The sequence below is a fragment of the Lactuca saligna genome, chromosome 9, assembly GCF_052625555.1.
Source record: "Lactuca saligna cultivar CGN05327 chromosome 9, ASM5262555v1, whole genome shotgun sequence".
Lineage (NCBI taxonomy): Eukaryota > Viridiplantae > Streptophyta > Magnoliopsida > Asterales > Asteraceae > Lactuca > Lactuca saligna.
Genome location: NC_136425.1, coordinates 141190977 through 141205375, shown reverse-complemented (window position 1 = coordinate 141205375; position 14399 = coordinate 141190977). Strand labels below are relative to the sequence as shown.

Sequence of the window (14399 nt, the reverse complement as noted above, 5' to 3'; positions counted from 1 at the left end):
CTATACTACCGAGCAACCCTGCTCTAAGGCCTCACCTATACTGCTACTCACATACGGGCCTCACCCATGGGTGTCACCTAACTACATCCTGGAGCGGCCTCTCCCAAGGTCTCACCTCTCTAGGGCTATGCAGGCAAGCCCCATACTATTCTCATCAACTACCCATTCTTGATCCCTACCTTGGTCACTAGGAGATAAGGGCCTTGCCCAAATTCCGCTAACTAGGAGGTACAGGCCTCCGCCCACTCTCAACTAACTAAGCTGCTAGGGAATGCTATGGCTTACCCGCAGTCTTACAACACTGTCCACCTCTGACTGCTGCCGAAGGAAGCTGCGACTCTCCCGTCGCTCTACCATGCTCTACCTGCTATCTCTGCCATTAACTACTAACACGAAAGCATCTCAGGCCAACCGGTCCCAAAAATACTCATTCCAACTGTCTCGAATCCTACATGTGATCCTCCAACCCGAATTCCATAACAGATGCTAACCATCTCGATTACATGATCTAACTGTTGGGAAGTTTCCCAAACTCCTAACGCTGAACTTCTCAATCTGATAATCACTGTGCTACCTCATTTCCTACTCAGAGGCCGGGTACTCATTCTGGATCTGCGTGCTCTTACCTTTTTATGCTCGGAGGGTTCTCCCCCACTTTGACCCTACTTATACCTCACTGCTCCATGCTTGAGAAGTATTCCCAATCTTCACTACTATATTGCAAACAATCTGCTAAAAAAACCCAAGCTTGCCACAGCTAGGGACCTAACCAACCCATTACCCAATAACACCTTCCTGAATCTAGCGGGACACTACTGAGTCACACATAAGCATGCTATAGTTACTGCATCCTAAGTAACCTACTCCAATAGGGCACAACCCCTAAATACCATTTTACTATCCAAATCATGCAGATGGCATATAACTAAATCATAAGCAAGCCGCACAATTATAAAATACTCATACCAATAACAATGCAGAACCATAACAATATAATCATGAATAAAGAAACCAGAACGAAAGTCACACACCTGCTACGTCCGGTGCTGCTCGCGTCTCCATGGTGGTCATCTGAAAAGCCCTACCTCCTACCGCATGCACCTCTACTCGGCCTTGACGACCGTCTGTGATCCTCAAAGTTGCAGGGGCAGGTGCCATCACCTGTCCTGCCGGAAGCAAACTGGTACACTGGGCCTTCTTGTGGCCCCGCTGACTACAGTGAAAACATATCAAGTCTGATCCCTGTGTGGTGGTAGCCGTACAATCCCTGCTGAAATGACCAGTCCAGCTGTACTTGAAGCAGCCCAAATCTCCACCACTACCACTCCTGCACGCACCCTCGTGCGTCCTGCCGCACTTCCCGCATCAGCCGTGGCTCTGGTAATCCCTTGATCTCAAATATGACCCCTTGGGCCTTTTTCCTGAACCTGTCGCTACTTGAACATCATCCGGCTTCCTCTTCCGGATTTTCTCCAAATCAATCTCCCTCTCTCTAGCCCAAGCGATCATATCCTCTAATGTTTTACAGCCGGACCTGCTCACGAACTCTCTAATGTCAGCCCTCAACATCTCGTGATATCGGGCCTTCTTCATCTCCTCATCCACAACATACTGCGGAACAAGGAGGGCTCTCTCTCTGAACTTGGTGGTAATCTTCGCCACAGTCTTAGTATTCTGAGTCAAATCCTAAAACTCCCGTGCCAACTGTTGCACCTCAATAATTGGTGAAAACTCAGCCCTGAACCTGGCTGAGAAATCGCTCCATGTCATCACATCTAACGCGGCATCATCACCAATGGCATGACCAATCTCCTCCCACCAATCCATCACTCTGTCCTTCAAAAGACGCTCGTACGAAAAGCGTTGGCAACATCAGCCAACTACCTGTTGCTTGCAATGGGGTCCCTAGCTCCGTGGTAATATGGTGCTCCGCAAGCTTTGAACTCTCAGAATGTCATAGTACGCGCTCCCAACAAAGCCATTATCTCAGTTCAGAAGGCTCCCATCCTCTCATCCAAGATTTCCAGTATGCCCTACTTGACTGTGCCAAAGATCACAGGAGTCTGATCTAGGATACTACACGTAACCTCAGCTAGTATCAACTCCCTCATCCGCTCCTCGAGCTGTTCGACCCCTAAACCCGAGCCTGATCCCTCTCTGACGCCTGATCTGCCTGCTGGTCTCTCTCGCAATGTCACCATACTGAAAACATAATACAATGACTATCAAAATACTCATCACTGTTGAGGGATCGTACACACACATTACAAGTTTCCCGGTCTCATCTCGGCTTTTCCCAAATCGAGTATGGATCCTCTGCTTTCAGTAGTACAGGCCCATACTACCTTCCATATCTATCTGTACTTTCCTCAAGAACTGCTTCAACTCCACCAGGTCCCTTTCTCTACTACTACTGCTCCCAGCACTATCTCATCCTAGGCTTACCCTAGGGAAACCTATGACACCAACCAAACCAATCCTCAGCCGCTAAAGACCTCCTTGTGATGCCAATTAGCCATCACCTGAATACCATCACATGTGACGAGGCTCAGATAATCCTTCGAGTAAAAGACTCGTCCCTACAACGGTTGGACTCAGACAAGAGCTGCGCAATAGGGACAAATCCAACACTCTGAGATTATTCAACCCTGATCACATGTGACATGATGTATTCACCTAATGGCTAACTCCCATCACTCAGAATCCCACAATGCACAAAGCAAGCAGCATTCAGACAAGGGAAAATCTAACCATAACATACTCAAGAAATCATAATCTCTTATCAAGAATCTGGACTAGCATGCGACATAAGCTCATAAACTTAGGCATAACCTAAACAGGCTATCCTACTACTGTCTAACCAACTATCATGCAGCTCAAAAGCACATATAACAGGCACATAAGGCATCCTCCCTAGATACTTAGTCCTAATCTAGCATGTTGTTCTACTAACTGATAATCATAATATAAACTTGTATGGGTATTTTGGGTTACTTACTTGAGCTCAGTTGATTGCATGCACCACACCCTTTTCTCTTATCAAAATTCTTTTCTTTCTGAATTCTTTTTGCTTTTCTAAAATTGTTTTCTTTCAAAACTCTTTTTACAAAATTGTATTTTGAAAACTTTTATACCAATCCCTTAGTTTGAGTTCAGACACACCCGAGGGTATGTCCGAATCCCTCAAACCAAGGCTCTGATATCAACTTGTAACGACCCAAAAATCAGAACTAAAATTTTTCTTTAAACATTTACTGAAAACATATTCATATAACCATATCATAAATCATAATATAATTCAAAGTACTAATTTCCAAACATATTTTCATTGTCAGAGTAAAACATCCCAGGCTGACTAAACAATGGTGTGTGCCATGCGATCACCCCGAGCTCTTCCCTCCACTACCGGAAGTACTTGAAACCAAAACTAAAAACTGTAAGCACGAAGCTTATTGAGTTCCCCAACCTACCACATACCATACACATACTGCATACTGCAAATACTGGGCCTTGCCCGCTACAACAGCCCCCACTTGGCTTCGAGCCCCGCTCGGTGTACAGATCTGTTTCTCTTAGGCCCCGCCTGTCTCTGGGCCCCGCCCGCTAACATATGCTAACATACAATGATATCATAACACACAAACTGGACATATACTATTGGATTCCTGTTCTAAGGCCTCGCCTATCTTGGGACCCGCCCTTGTCCTGTTACTAATGAGTCATGGAACCCCATCCACACTCCTACTGATAGTAGGATACGGTCCCATCCCACACTCACTCCCTTCCTACCTTGGGCCTCGCCCCTGCTCTGCTGCTAATGAGATGTGGAACACCGTCCACACTCTGCAATTGGTGAGATACCAGACCTCGCCCACACTCACCTCCCTACCAGGCACATACATGTATCACACATATAACAAGTATAAATTATCGTGCAAATCATTCCTAGGGCACCCGCCCGACATCGGATCTTGGTCCTAAATATCGTACTAGCAAACAGTGCCTAGGGCTAACACCCGGGTCTTCCTATTCATAACAACATGGGATGGCATTATGGCCGTAGACCCATTCACACAAAGGGAAAACTCACCTACACTGCTGAACTTTGCTGACCCCCCCTGGTTGCTGATTGGAAATTTCCCCGATTGCTGCTTCCTTGGCTCCCCGAGCTATCAAGACCGCAATATCACTTAGACCAATATCATAATCAATCTCAGGGTAAAATGACCATTTTACCCCCTACCCCATAATAGTCCACAACTAGGGCCCAAAACATACTATAAAAAGGTCCAACATTAAGTAGGCTTCCCAAGCCCACTATTGACCAATAAATAGCCCAATTTGCTACATTGGGCCCAATCCCATTATTAGGACTTACCTTAAGCCCAATACATATACTTGGACCATAAACACTGACTCCTGATGGCCCACGAAGGCCCAAAGACCTATAGTCCAAAACACAACCCACATCGAGGCCTAAAAGCTCAAGGCCTAAATCTGACAATCGTACGTGGGGTGTAACATCCCAAAAATACAGGCCAAAATTTTCGTTTTAATTAAGTTACTACAAAACCAACAGTATAATAAAATAGGCATAATAATATCTCATGTCAAACCAGTGTGAATAATCAAGCATATCATCATAAAATAATATCAGAGTTTAATCCCAAAGATCTCAGGTGCGGAAAGCATAGTGTGATGCGCTGCGATCGAGCCGGCTCCTTTCCTTTGAAAATGAAGTACCTGAAACCATAAACAAAACCTATAAGCACAAAGCTTAGTGAGTTTCTCAAAGCATACCATACATACAATCCACATATCACGTATCATGTTAGCTATAAAAGCTACTCGTATCACATATCCTGCTAGCTATAAAAGCTACATATAACATATAATTCATGCATACAAAAACCTGTAAGAATGTCATGGGCTACCCCACATGGTCTTCACCTAGGACTGCCATGGGCTACCCCACATGGTCTTACATCCAATGCCATGGGCTACCTCACTTGGTCTTTACTTGGACTGCCATGGGCTACCCCACATGGTCTTACACCCAAGGCCATGGGCTACCCCACATGGTCTTACATCCAATGCCATGGGCTACCTCACTTGGTCTTTACTTGGACTGCCATGGGCTACCCCACATGGTCTTACACCTAAGGCCATGGGCTACCCCACATGGTCTTTACTTGGACTGCCATGGGCTACCCCACATGGTCTTACACCCAAGGCCACGGGCTCCCCCCGAGGTCTTCATGCAAAACATACAATCACAATACATATCAAGACACAAAGTAATTACACATATATAATAAGCACATAATGGGCCGACCTTGGTGCCGTAGACCCATGGGTATGGTGAGAAGACTCACCTGGCACTGCTAAAGTCCCGCAGACTCAATCCCACACTGCTGAAATCCTGCAGACTCAACCCCAACTGCTGGATGACAGATTCCCAAACTGTCAACATCAAACAATACCCAATTAATAATTGGGCTCCACTACATAACCATAAGTACCTACTTTGGATAATTACTACATTACCCCCTAAGCTTGGCTTATATAAGCCCAAGGCCCAATCCATAGGCCCAAAGTCAACTGGGAATCAAAGCCCAACATATGGCCTAATTTTCCAAATTGGGCCTAAGCCTTTACATGGTCTTGTTCTAAGGCCCAACATCATATAATCATCAAGGCCCAAACTATGGCCCGTCTATGGCCCAATATTCCAAATTGGGCCCACACCCTCATATGGGCCTTACCTTAAGCCCATCAACATATTCTAGTCCATATGATTATTCTTGGATGGCCCATTAATAATCCAATTACCAAATCCCAAAGGAAAAGCCCAACACAAAGCCCAAGTAAAATTAGGATTTCACATAAAATGATGATTGGGTTTAAGTTTCCTACTTAACCCATTAAGGAATTATTCCTCTAAGGACTTAATCCATTAAGTCCAATATTGCTTAGCTTAATCTTGCCAGTGTTAATTATTTAATATTTCAAGTTATTAAGTAATTCCCGTGTGTCCCGACTAATTCCCCAAACTAGGGTTTTATTGAAAACCCTAATTAGGGTTTCCAGCCCGTATACTAGCCCATTTACTGATTTATTGAACTTTTAGGTTATTTAGGGCTTTATTGGGCCTATCAAACCCACTAGAATGTCATTAAGCCCATTAGGGTTTTATTGGGTCAATTTGAGTCCATTAGACTCATTAGGGTTTTCACTAAACCCATTTGGCTTCATTTGCGCCCATTAGGCTAACAAGGCCCATTAGGGTTTCAAGCATCCCCAACCGAGTCAACTCACAAGACAAGCACACAGCCACCCAACACGGCGGCCGGTGGCGGCAGGAGGCGGCAATCACCACCCTAAGGTGGTGGTTTCCAATTTCATTTATTATTTCTTTTCCAAATTACAATTACAACCCAAGAAATAAACACACAAAACAGAATAAACACACACACACACACACAAATAGCCACCCTATGGTGGCCGATGGTGGCAGAAACGGCGGCAGCCACCACCTTGAGGTGGTGGCAGTGGGTTTTCCGACTAAGATCCCTCAAATAATCCTTACAGTACAACAACTACATGAACACTCGACTACATACCCATGAAATAACACACACTACTCAGACTTGAAGTAGCAGCACACTCGAACGCATGAGGAACACGAACATGGGAGTGGCGGTGGCGCGGCATGGTGGCAGCGGTGGCGCGTATGACATCAAACAACTCGAGGGAAACGAATATACAAGATGAGGCTGATCTTACCAGGGGATTATGATTGCTCGAAACCTTCTCTTCGTCGTTCACAACTCCAACTTCAATCTTGATAGTCCTTTTGGTCGTTCATAGTGTCACCGGCAACAGAGCTGTGGTGGTCGGCTCGAGCTCGCAACCCCCTTGGCTTCGCCGGCAAGGAGATCGATGGCAGCTGGAAGGTTTCCATGGTGGCGGCTAGTGAAGCATTAGGGTTAGGCGTGTTTAGAGGAAAACGGGAGGGAAGGGAATGACAAGTTTAAGTCCTGTGTTCCTTTCAACTTATGCTTACTTAACACATTTAGTCCTTCCCCATGCAATCTTTCCCACTTCAGCCCTTCCACCTCATTTTATTTTAAATTAAATCCAAATAATTACCACGGAGCCCCTGACTTTATAAATAATTATAAACTGAGTCCGAAACTCACACTTTTATCCTCTGACTTCTAAAATTGTAACAATTAGCTCTTTGAGACCAACCTTTGATATATATATATATATATATATATATATATATATATATATATATAATTATTTATTTTAGGGCTTCTATTCGTTCATTATTTTATTCATTTAACTAATAAATAAATGGGTGTTACACGGGGCGTACTTCTAGGTACGCTAAGTGTACTGGCTGATGGCTTGTACGTCGTACGTACCTCCTTGTACGCGCAACGTACAACCCCATTAAGCCAACTTTCCAATAATTGCTTAATACCTCGATTTAGAAGCTACAAACTCATATCCAAGCCTTATTCCATGTATTAACCCATAAAGTCACTGACTTGGTGAGTTTATATGGCCCAACCCAACCCAAACACTCTTCTACTTCCATATAGGGGACTAGATCTCATGCATGGACTTAATAGGACCATAAAGCTTGGAACTTTACTTCTTCTGGGACTCATAGGACTCTAAGGGAGGCAACCCTGGTCTTAGAAATGTGCATAAGTCTCAAATACCCAATCTTGGAACCAAAAAGTCCATAAACTTGAACTAAAGGAGATCTAAGAGATTAATCATCAAGCTCAAACCTTTATACCTTAAAGAGGTCCGAAATGAGGCACTTATCCCAGATCTACAAGCTCTAGCTTCCAAGATTCCTCCTTTCCAACCTTCTTCTTTTCTCTTCTAAGCTCTAACCACCCAAAAAGGGTTTTTTAAGGTCAAGATCTCACCAAAAGAGGGTAGGAACTTTCTAGGGTTTCTTCTGAGCTTGGGGAGGCTCATATGAGGGCTAAGGTTAAAACCATTATGTCCTTTATATAGTGCTCAATCCAAAATTAGGGTTTCATAACTTTTAGCGTACGCTGGGCGTACGCCTTGATCATCCGCGACCAAGTTGCCCCATTACGCTGAGCGTAACCCAGCTTACGTTGGGCGTACCCATGCGTGTTCCAAACATGCATGCATGGCCTTCCATGCAAACTTTTCTCCATAAGGGCCATTATGTCACTATCTTAAAGTGTTACAACTCCTTCAATCTAGATCCGTTCCCGACGAACATTATATCCACGGAAAGTTGGTGAGAAGCCCTACATTTCTAGCAGCATATGTCAGCCCCACAACCATCTCAAATAAACTCTTATCCCAAAAATGACCAAAATGCCCCCAACTTTGGTTTCTGAAATCCTCGAACGAATACTTCTAGAACAGGACGTTACTGCATACCTCACGTCTTGAGAGCCTCCTCCTACGTCGTGAGCTCTAATAAGCTAACAAGAAACGAGGTCATTCAACCCTCACATCGTGAGACCTCCATGTCGCATGTCGTGAGAATAGTCTAAAGCCAAAAGTCCAACTTTTAAGTCCTTAATCCATTAAGTTTTGAGCTCTAACTTTCCAGAAGGTCTTATAACTCCATAATGAACTAGAAAGTCGATGCTTTTAAGACATATATGTCAAATACATATCTAGATCTCATTTGTGTCAATAGTTGAAGAAAAGACATCCAACTTTCATGCAAGGTTCCAAAACTCAACCATTCCCTAGATTTGAACTCCATATTACTCTTAAGACCATAATAACACATAAAGTTGCCAACTTTATGGTTTCCATTCATCAAACTTGCACAATCAAGAGGAAAAGTGGGAAAAAAAACCAAGATCTAGCCTTATAGAACAATAAAAGGAGGAATCTTTGATACCTACAATGATCCAGAAATAATGTAAGATGATGTTGATGATCAAGCCTCAACTCAATATCACCTTCTTATTCTTTTTCTCTCCTTCTTCCAAACCATGAAAAGCTCCAAAATGACCAAAGATCAAGCAAGAATGAAGACTAGGGTTTTTCTAGAGGTGAAAGAGGGTTTGGGGCTAATAAGAAACCCTAAAATGGGTTTAGAGATGCTTAAATACGAAGGAAACCCTAAAATAATCATGGGCTTGGGTTGCATCAGCTCTCATGTCGTGAGCGCCTTGTCTCACATTGTGAGATCAGTCCCGAACAAAAGTTTTCATGCAACCCATCTCACGTCATGAACCTCCAATCTCACATCGTGAGGCTTCTTTTCTTCCAAAATCAAAATTTTTGACTCCTTGAAACCCTAATTCGAATCATCCTGGAAAACGGGTGTTACAATCCAAAATGTGTTAAGCTCTCAACCTATCTCTCCCACAAGAGGTTCCTTACAGGAATGATTTAATGCCCCCAAATACATTCTCAATATCAACTACAAGGGGAGGTTCTAAAAAGATAGTACTTGGCATGGATGGTGGTGGCTTGTATGGACGCTTATCCTCCTATGCCTTCGTGGTATCATCCCCGTATGGAGCAACCCTCGAGGAACATAATACTTTCACTGCTACTGTGAAATGCCCATCTGCAACCTTACAGAGACATTACCTGTCGTTGGTGTGGCCCAATGTTCTTTCCTCCTGAATGTACTCTTCTTTTTTTGCATTGTTGCTCCATCCTTGCATTGTCAACCATGTTTTGTACAAGCTTGGCTATACTATCTTCGATACCCCAAGTAGCTAATGCGTTTAGGATATTATGATGCTGCAATGACTTCCTGTTCCCAGACCTACCTTCTTACTTATTCTTCGGCCTGAACAACTGAAGAGTGCAACTAGGAAAAATCAACAATGTAACCCACACTTCAACGGACCCGAGATGAGCAATCACCTTGGAAATGGGTGTTTTCAAAACCTGAGAGAAAGTCATACGACAGTTACAAGTGATGTTTTTGATTGTGGTAATAGGAAGCTTAATTTCCACACTAAAAATTAATCCAAGCCATGTAAATTTTGTTTGGGGAAAAAGTTCACATTGAAGTTATACGCTTATGCCTCTTAAAAGAAACATCTAAAATGTGTTTGGTGCTTCATAATACCGATAAACTAACTTATATTTCGATTGGTTGTAAAAATATATATTTGGTAAAAAAAAGTAACTTATTAGACTAGTTTTTCAAAAGATTTTAAATATTTTTTCTAGTTTTTCAAAAGATTTTAAATATTTTTTCTATATGTACCTCTAATTAATTATAAATAACATATTTTTCTAAACGTCATTTTATATCTTTCGAACATCATTTTTATCGGCTAGTATGATACATAGCCTCAAACATCATTTTAATCGGTTCCCGCTATAACATTCACAACACATTAAACTCTAGATTGTCAAATCAACCCTCTACTTTCCATACAATTCTACAATTTTTTTCTCTAAATACATAGAACTTGTCAATACATAGAACTTTACAAGGCTTCAATAAAACATCTCTAAAGAAAATCATTTATGAAACTAAATTCCATACCCATCGCAAAGAACTTTATTCTTCCATTAGAGAGTTCAACATATCCATTAAAGACCAACATGACTAACTGCCTACTACATATTCCACTTCTTTCAACTCTTACATTAAACAATATTATCTTGCATATTTGTTGCTCATCATGACACCTAACAAAAAAACACATTCTTTTCAAAAGAAGATATAGATGAAACTTCATAAACCAAAAACAACATACTCCCAAACCTTAAACTGTACACATCAACCAAATCCCCATTCTTCATGACTACATCAATCCAAAACAAATGTCAAGTAAAAACACCACCACAAAAAAAGAAAAAAAGCAAACATTTCCATCATCCATCATCCATCATCCAACTTCAAACATCAAACCAAACCACATCACCATAACATCCACCACACACTCAAGCAGCAGTAGAGTTAAACACCTTAGCAATCCTCTCAGTAGGCACCAATGGAAGATAAGAAGAAACCTTGTACCCTTTCTCAGCTGTTTGCTGCACAGTTTGGTTGTACTTTTCAGAATAATAAGCTGCTTTTGGTACAACCACATTAGCCACTTTAAAGAAGAGTGGAAGCTGATTCAAAGAGTGCCAAGCTGATGCAGCATATTGCTCTGCAACCGGTTCATATTTTACATAAAGCCCTTTAGCGGTCGGCTCCAGCTTCGTGTACGCGGTTTTCGCTAGCCCTGAGGCCGTCTCCACCACTCCGGCGGTCTTCACCTCCTTCAACAAAGGCGGCACCCGGCTGTCGATTATGGTCACCGACTCATCTACCTGAAAAGCAAGAATTTGCAATGTACTTTTATACCTTAAGAATACTTCAGTTAAAAAAAAAGGGGAAGGGAAAGAGGAGAGAGGAGAAAAACTGACCTTACGATCAACAAACTTGAGGACCTCAACAGGGACATCATGGAACTTGACATAAGCAGGGCCAACAACAGTCTTGAGGGTACCTTCGATTGTTTCCACACCAGGTTTTAGAGGGCCAGAGTTGTCTTTAGCGTAGCCATAGACTCTTGATGCATAAACTACTGCATGGAACACTGCAATTTGAACAAATTCAAGGTATTTCAACCTCTCTTGTTCGATCTGTACCTTTTGCAACAAAAACGAGAAACGATTGTCAAATCAATAAGTAGATTTGAACAGTATATGAAATTAGCAGTGTAATAGTCGATTATCGTTTCGTCTTTCTTGTGAATATGTCATCGTTTTAACACCTATCTTTCTTGCATGCAATTAAAGTATTGTATTCCGTTATCCTACTGGTTTTTGAAGGATCGATCTTACTAGAATTGAAGAAAGGAAGATGTGTTTGAGATAGAAGATGATTGTTTCAGACAGTTGAAATTAGGCACAATTAGTATCAAGAAAATTTATGCAGATTCACATCTTCGCAAGGACTTGTGTTCGTTATTTAGGTTTGTTATCGATTTTCAAACGATCAAAACAATTTCTCCCAATTTTCCATTATTAATAATAAATTTCAACGAATCGGTTTCGCTTTGGCCCTAGGTTACGATTATCAATTAATATGGTCTACGTTCTTACACAGCAGATCAATCGAAACAACAAATCAAACATGCAGACTAAAATCAGTGAGAGAAAATAATTAAAAATTAGAAAAGACGAACCTCTGGTTGAGTAGTAACAGGAACAGCGTTTTCGGCCATGATCAAGATGATTGATTCAAAGAGAGATGAAATCGTCTACTGAAAACTGATTGTTGCTTAATTCTGAAGGATGATAATCGATCAATCGATGGATCTATATTTATACAATACACAGAGTCGGTTGCAAAGGGCAGGCACAATAATAGACGAAACTGTGGTTATGTGACCCGTGTGAAAGGAGGTTCGGGTCGAGAAGCTTTGACTGTAATTTGAACGCAAAAGGATACATATAATTGAACCCTTAACTTTATCAATGTTTACATAAATAACCCTATATTTTTTTAAATAGAATCGTTAGTTCCTTTCAAATAATGTTTTTAAAATGCTTTCCAAACAATTTACTTAGGGTTCATTTTGACATGACAGATTGTTCAGTAATTTGGAAGAATGTGTCGATAGTAAGATGATTATTTGGCATATATGTGAATACATGGCCAAATCTGATAACTCTGGCTATATGCAATTTTTAGAATATATATATATATAATTGTTGAAAAAAAAAAAGATTAGTTTTAAAGCATTAGGCATTTCAGAGTTTGAGCTAAAGATATATGGATCTTTTCCACTAATACAATATATTTGAAAGTCTTATTTAGTAAAAGAAAAAGATTAACGCTTTTTCATGAAGCTTTTATATTTGAATTGAGAACCTTTAATAGAAAAATACATATTTTATAGCTAAGGCTGTGTTTTTTTAACGTCAAGTCTTGGTTATAAATTAACTTAATTTTTGAGCTTTTTAGATATTATGTTTGTCAAGGCAAAACACATCTTTTATTAATTATAAAAAATTCACTTAATTTTTGAGCTTTTTAGGTATTTTGTTTGTCAAGCCAAAACACTTCTTTTATTAATCATAAAAAAACTCAATTATTTATATGTTCTCTTATGCTATTTGATATATTACAAGCAATTATTTTACGTCTATTAGCTAATTTTTCAGTTATCAATTATTTTTCAGTTATCAATTATTTTTCAGTTAGACGTCAAATTTACTAATTGCTTAATAATTTAGTAAAAATGTTCCGATAATATAATGATGCACTTGATTTCAATGAAGAAAAGTTTTAACATTTGGGGTATATCAACAAGACACCTAGAAGTGGAGGGGTCAAAACAAGCACATAGACATAAAAAGAGGCGTATTATTGAGATATTGAAATTTGTTGACATGGTTAAGTTTTCTTTTTGGTATCAGACAAAAGATTCTTCCACACATTAATCTACGCGCTTACCCTGGGGCGTGTTTAACAGCTGCCAAAATTTTCTTTGTAAACCCGGGGGTCCGTGGGTGGTATCAGTAACGTAAACGAATAGGTGCGGCGCCTAACTTAAGTTAATTTTATGTCGTATCAATTTAGAGCAATTTAGAAGCCGTATGAGATTGAGTTTTAATTTTTAGGGATAATGATCTAGGGTAATAACGTTTTCTGTTTGTCTATTTTAGATCAATAACCGTTTATAAATAGTCCTTTTAACAGGAAGAAGTCGGTAAAAGGATTATTTATAAACGGTTATAACAACCTTAATGGTGTAACATACACAAAAAATATGTTGGAGACCTAATATGGACAAACGGGAAACATTATTACTCTCCTAAGTCATTATCCCATGACCCATGAAACTATAAACTTCTATAATAAATTTTTACTTTTTAAATAAGAAACTTATAGATCTTGGGGTTGGTAGTTTGGATGTTTTTAACCTCGGCCTTCTTTATAGATGAAAGTGGCACTTTCTTAATGACAATGGAAGTCTTCGGGTTAAAATTGTCAAATTTTCTCATGGGGAAGGTGGTGGGTTTTCGGACGATTCGAGAATAGGAATTGGAGGGGGTGTTTGGTAAAAGATTGTAGGATCCATTAATCACCTCCATGAGAATGGTTGTATTGCTTATAATTACATGTATAGAGTGGTGGTGGGGGGGGGGGGGGGTGAGACTCAAACGAGGTTCTAGAATGATGTTTGGTGCTACTCGAGCATCTTGATTAAAGGCCAAAGCAAAGAGCCTCCTGAACCGCTCCTTAAGAGGAATATCCAAGCACCAAACATCCTTCTAGAACCTGGTTTGAGTCTTATCCCCCACCACTCTATACATGTAATTAGAAGGAATACAACCATTCTCATGGAGGTGATTAATGGATCCTACAATCTTTTGCCAAACACCCCATCCAATTCCTATTCTCG

At 40.8% G+C, this 14399-nt stretch overlaps 1 protein-coding gene across 2 annotated transcripts; it reads right to left on the bottom strand.

Annotated features, from left to right (window-relative positions):
• Positions 1-10684: 10684 nt before the first annotated feature.
• Positions 10685-12344, bottom strand: LOC145014782 (REF/SRPP-like protein At3g05500). 2 transcript variants are annotated; one of them, XM_078973223.1, is made up of 3 exons: positions 12174-12344; positions 11410-11634; positions 10685-11313 (listed from the first exon to the last, which is right to left on the bottom strand). In XM_078973223.1, exons 1-3 carry the CDS (start codon positions 12210-12212, stop codon positions 10939-10941), a joined length of 639 nt encoding a protein of 212 aa, XP_078829349.1. In that variant the 5' UTR covers positions 12213-12344; the 3' UTR covers positions 10685-10938. The 2 variants fall into 2 exon arrangements, with proteins under 2 accessions (XP_078829349.1, XP_078829350.1); XM_078973224.1 differs by having other exon boundaries at positions 10700-11313; positions 11410-11628.
• Between the last annotated feature and the right edge of the window lie 2055 nt (positions 12345-14399).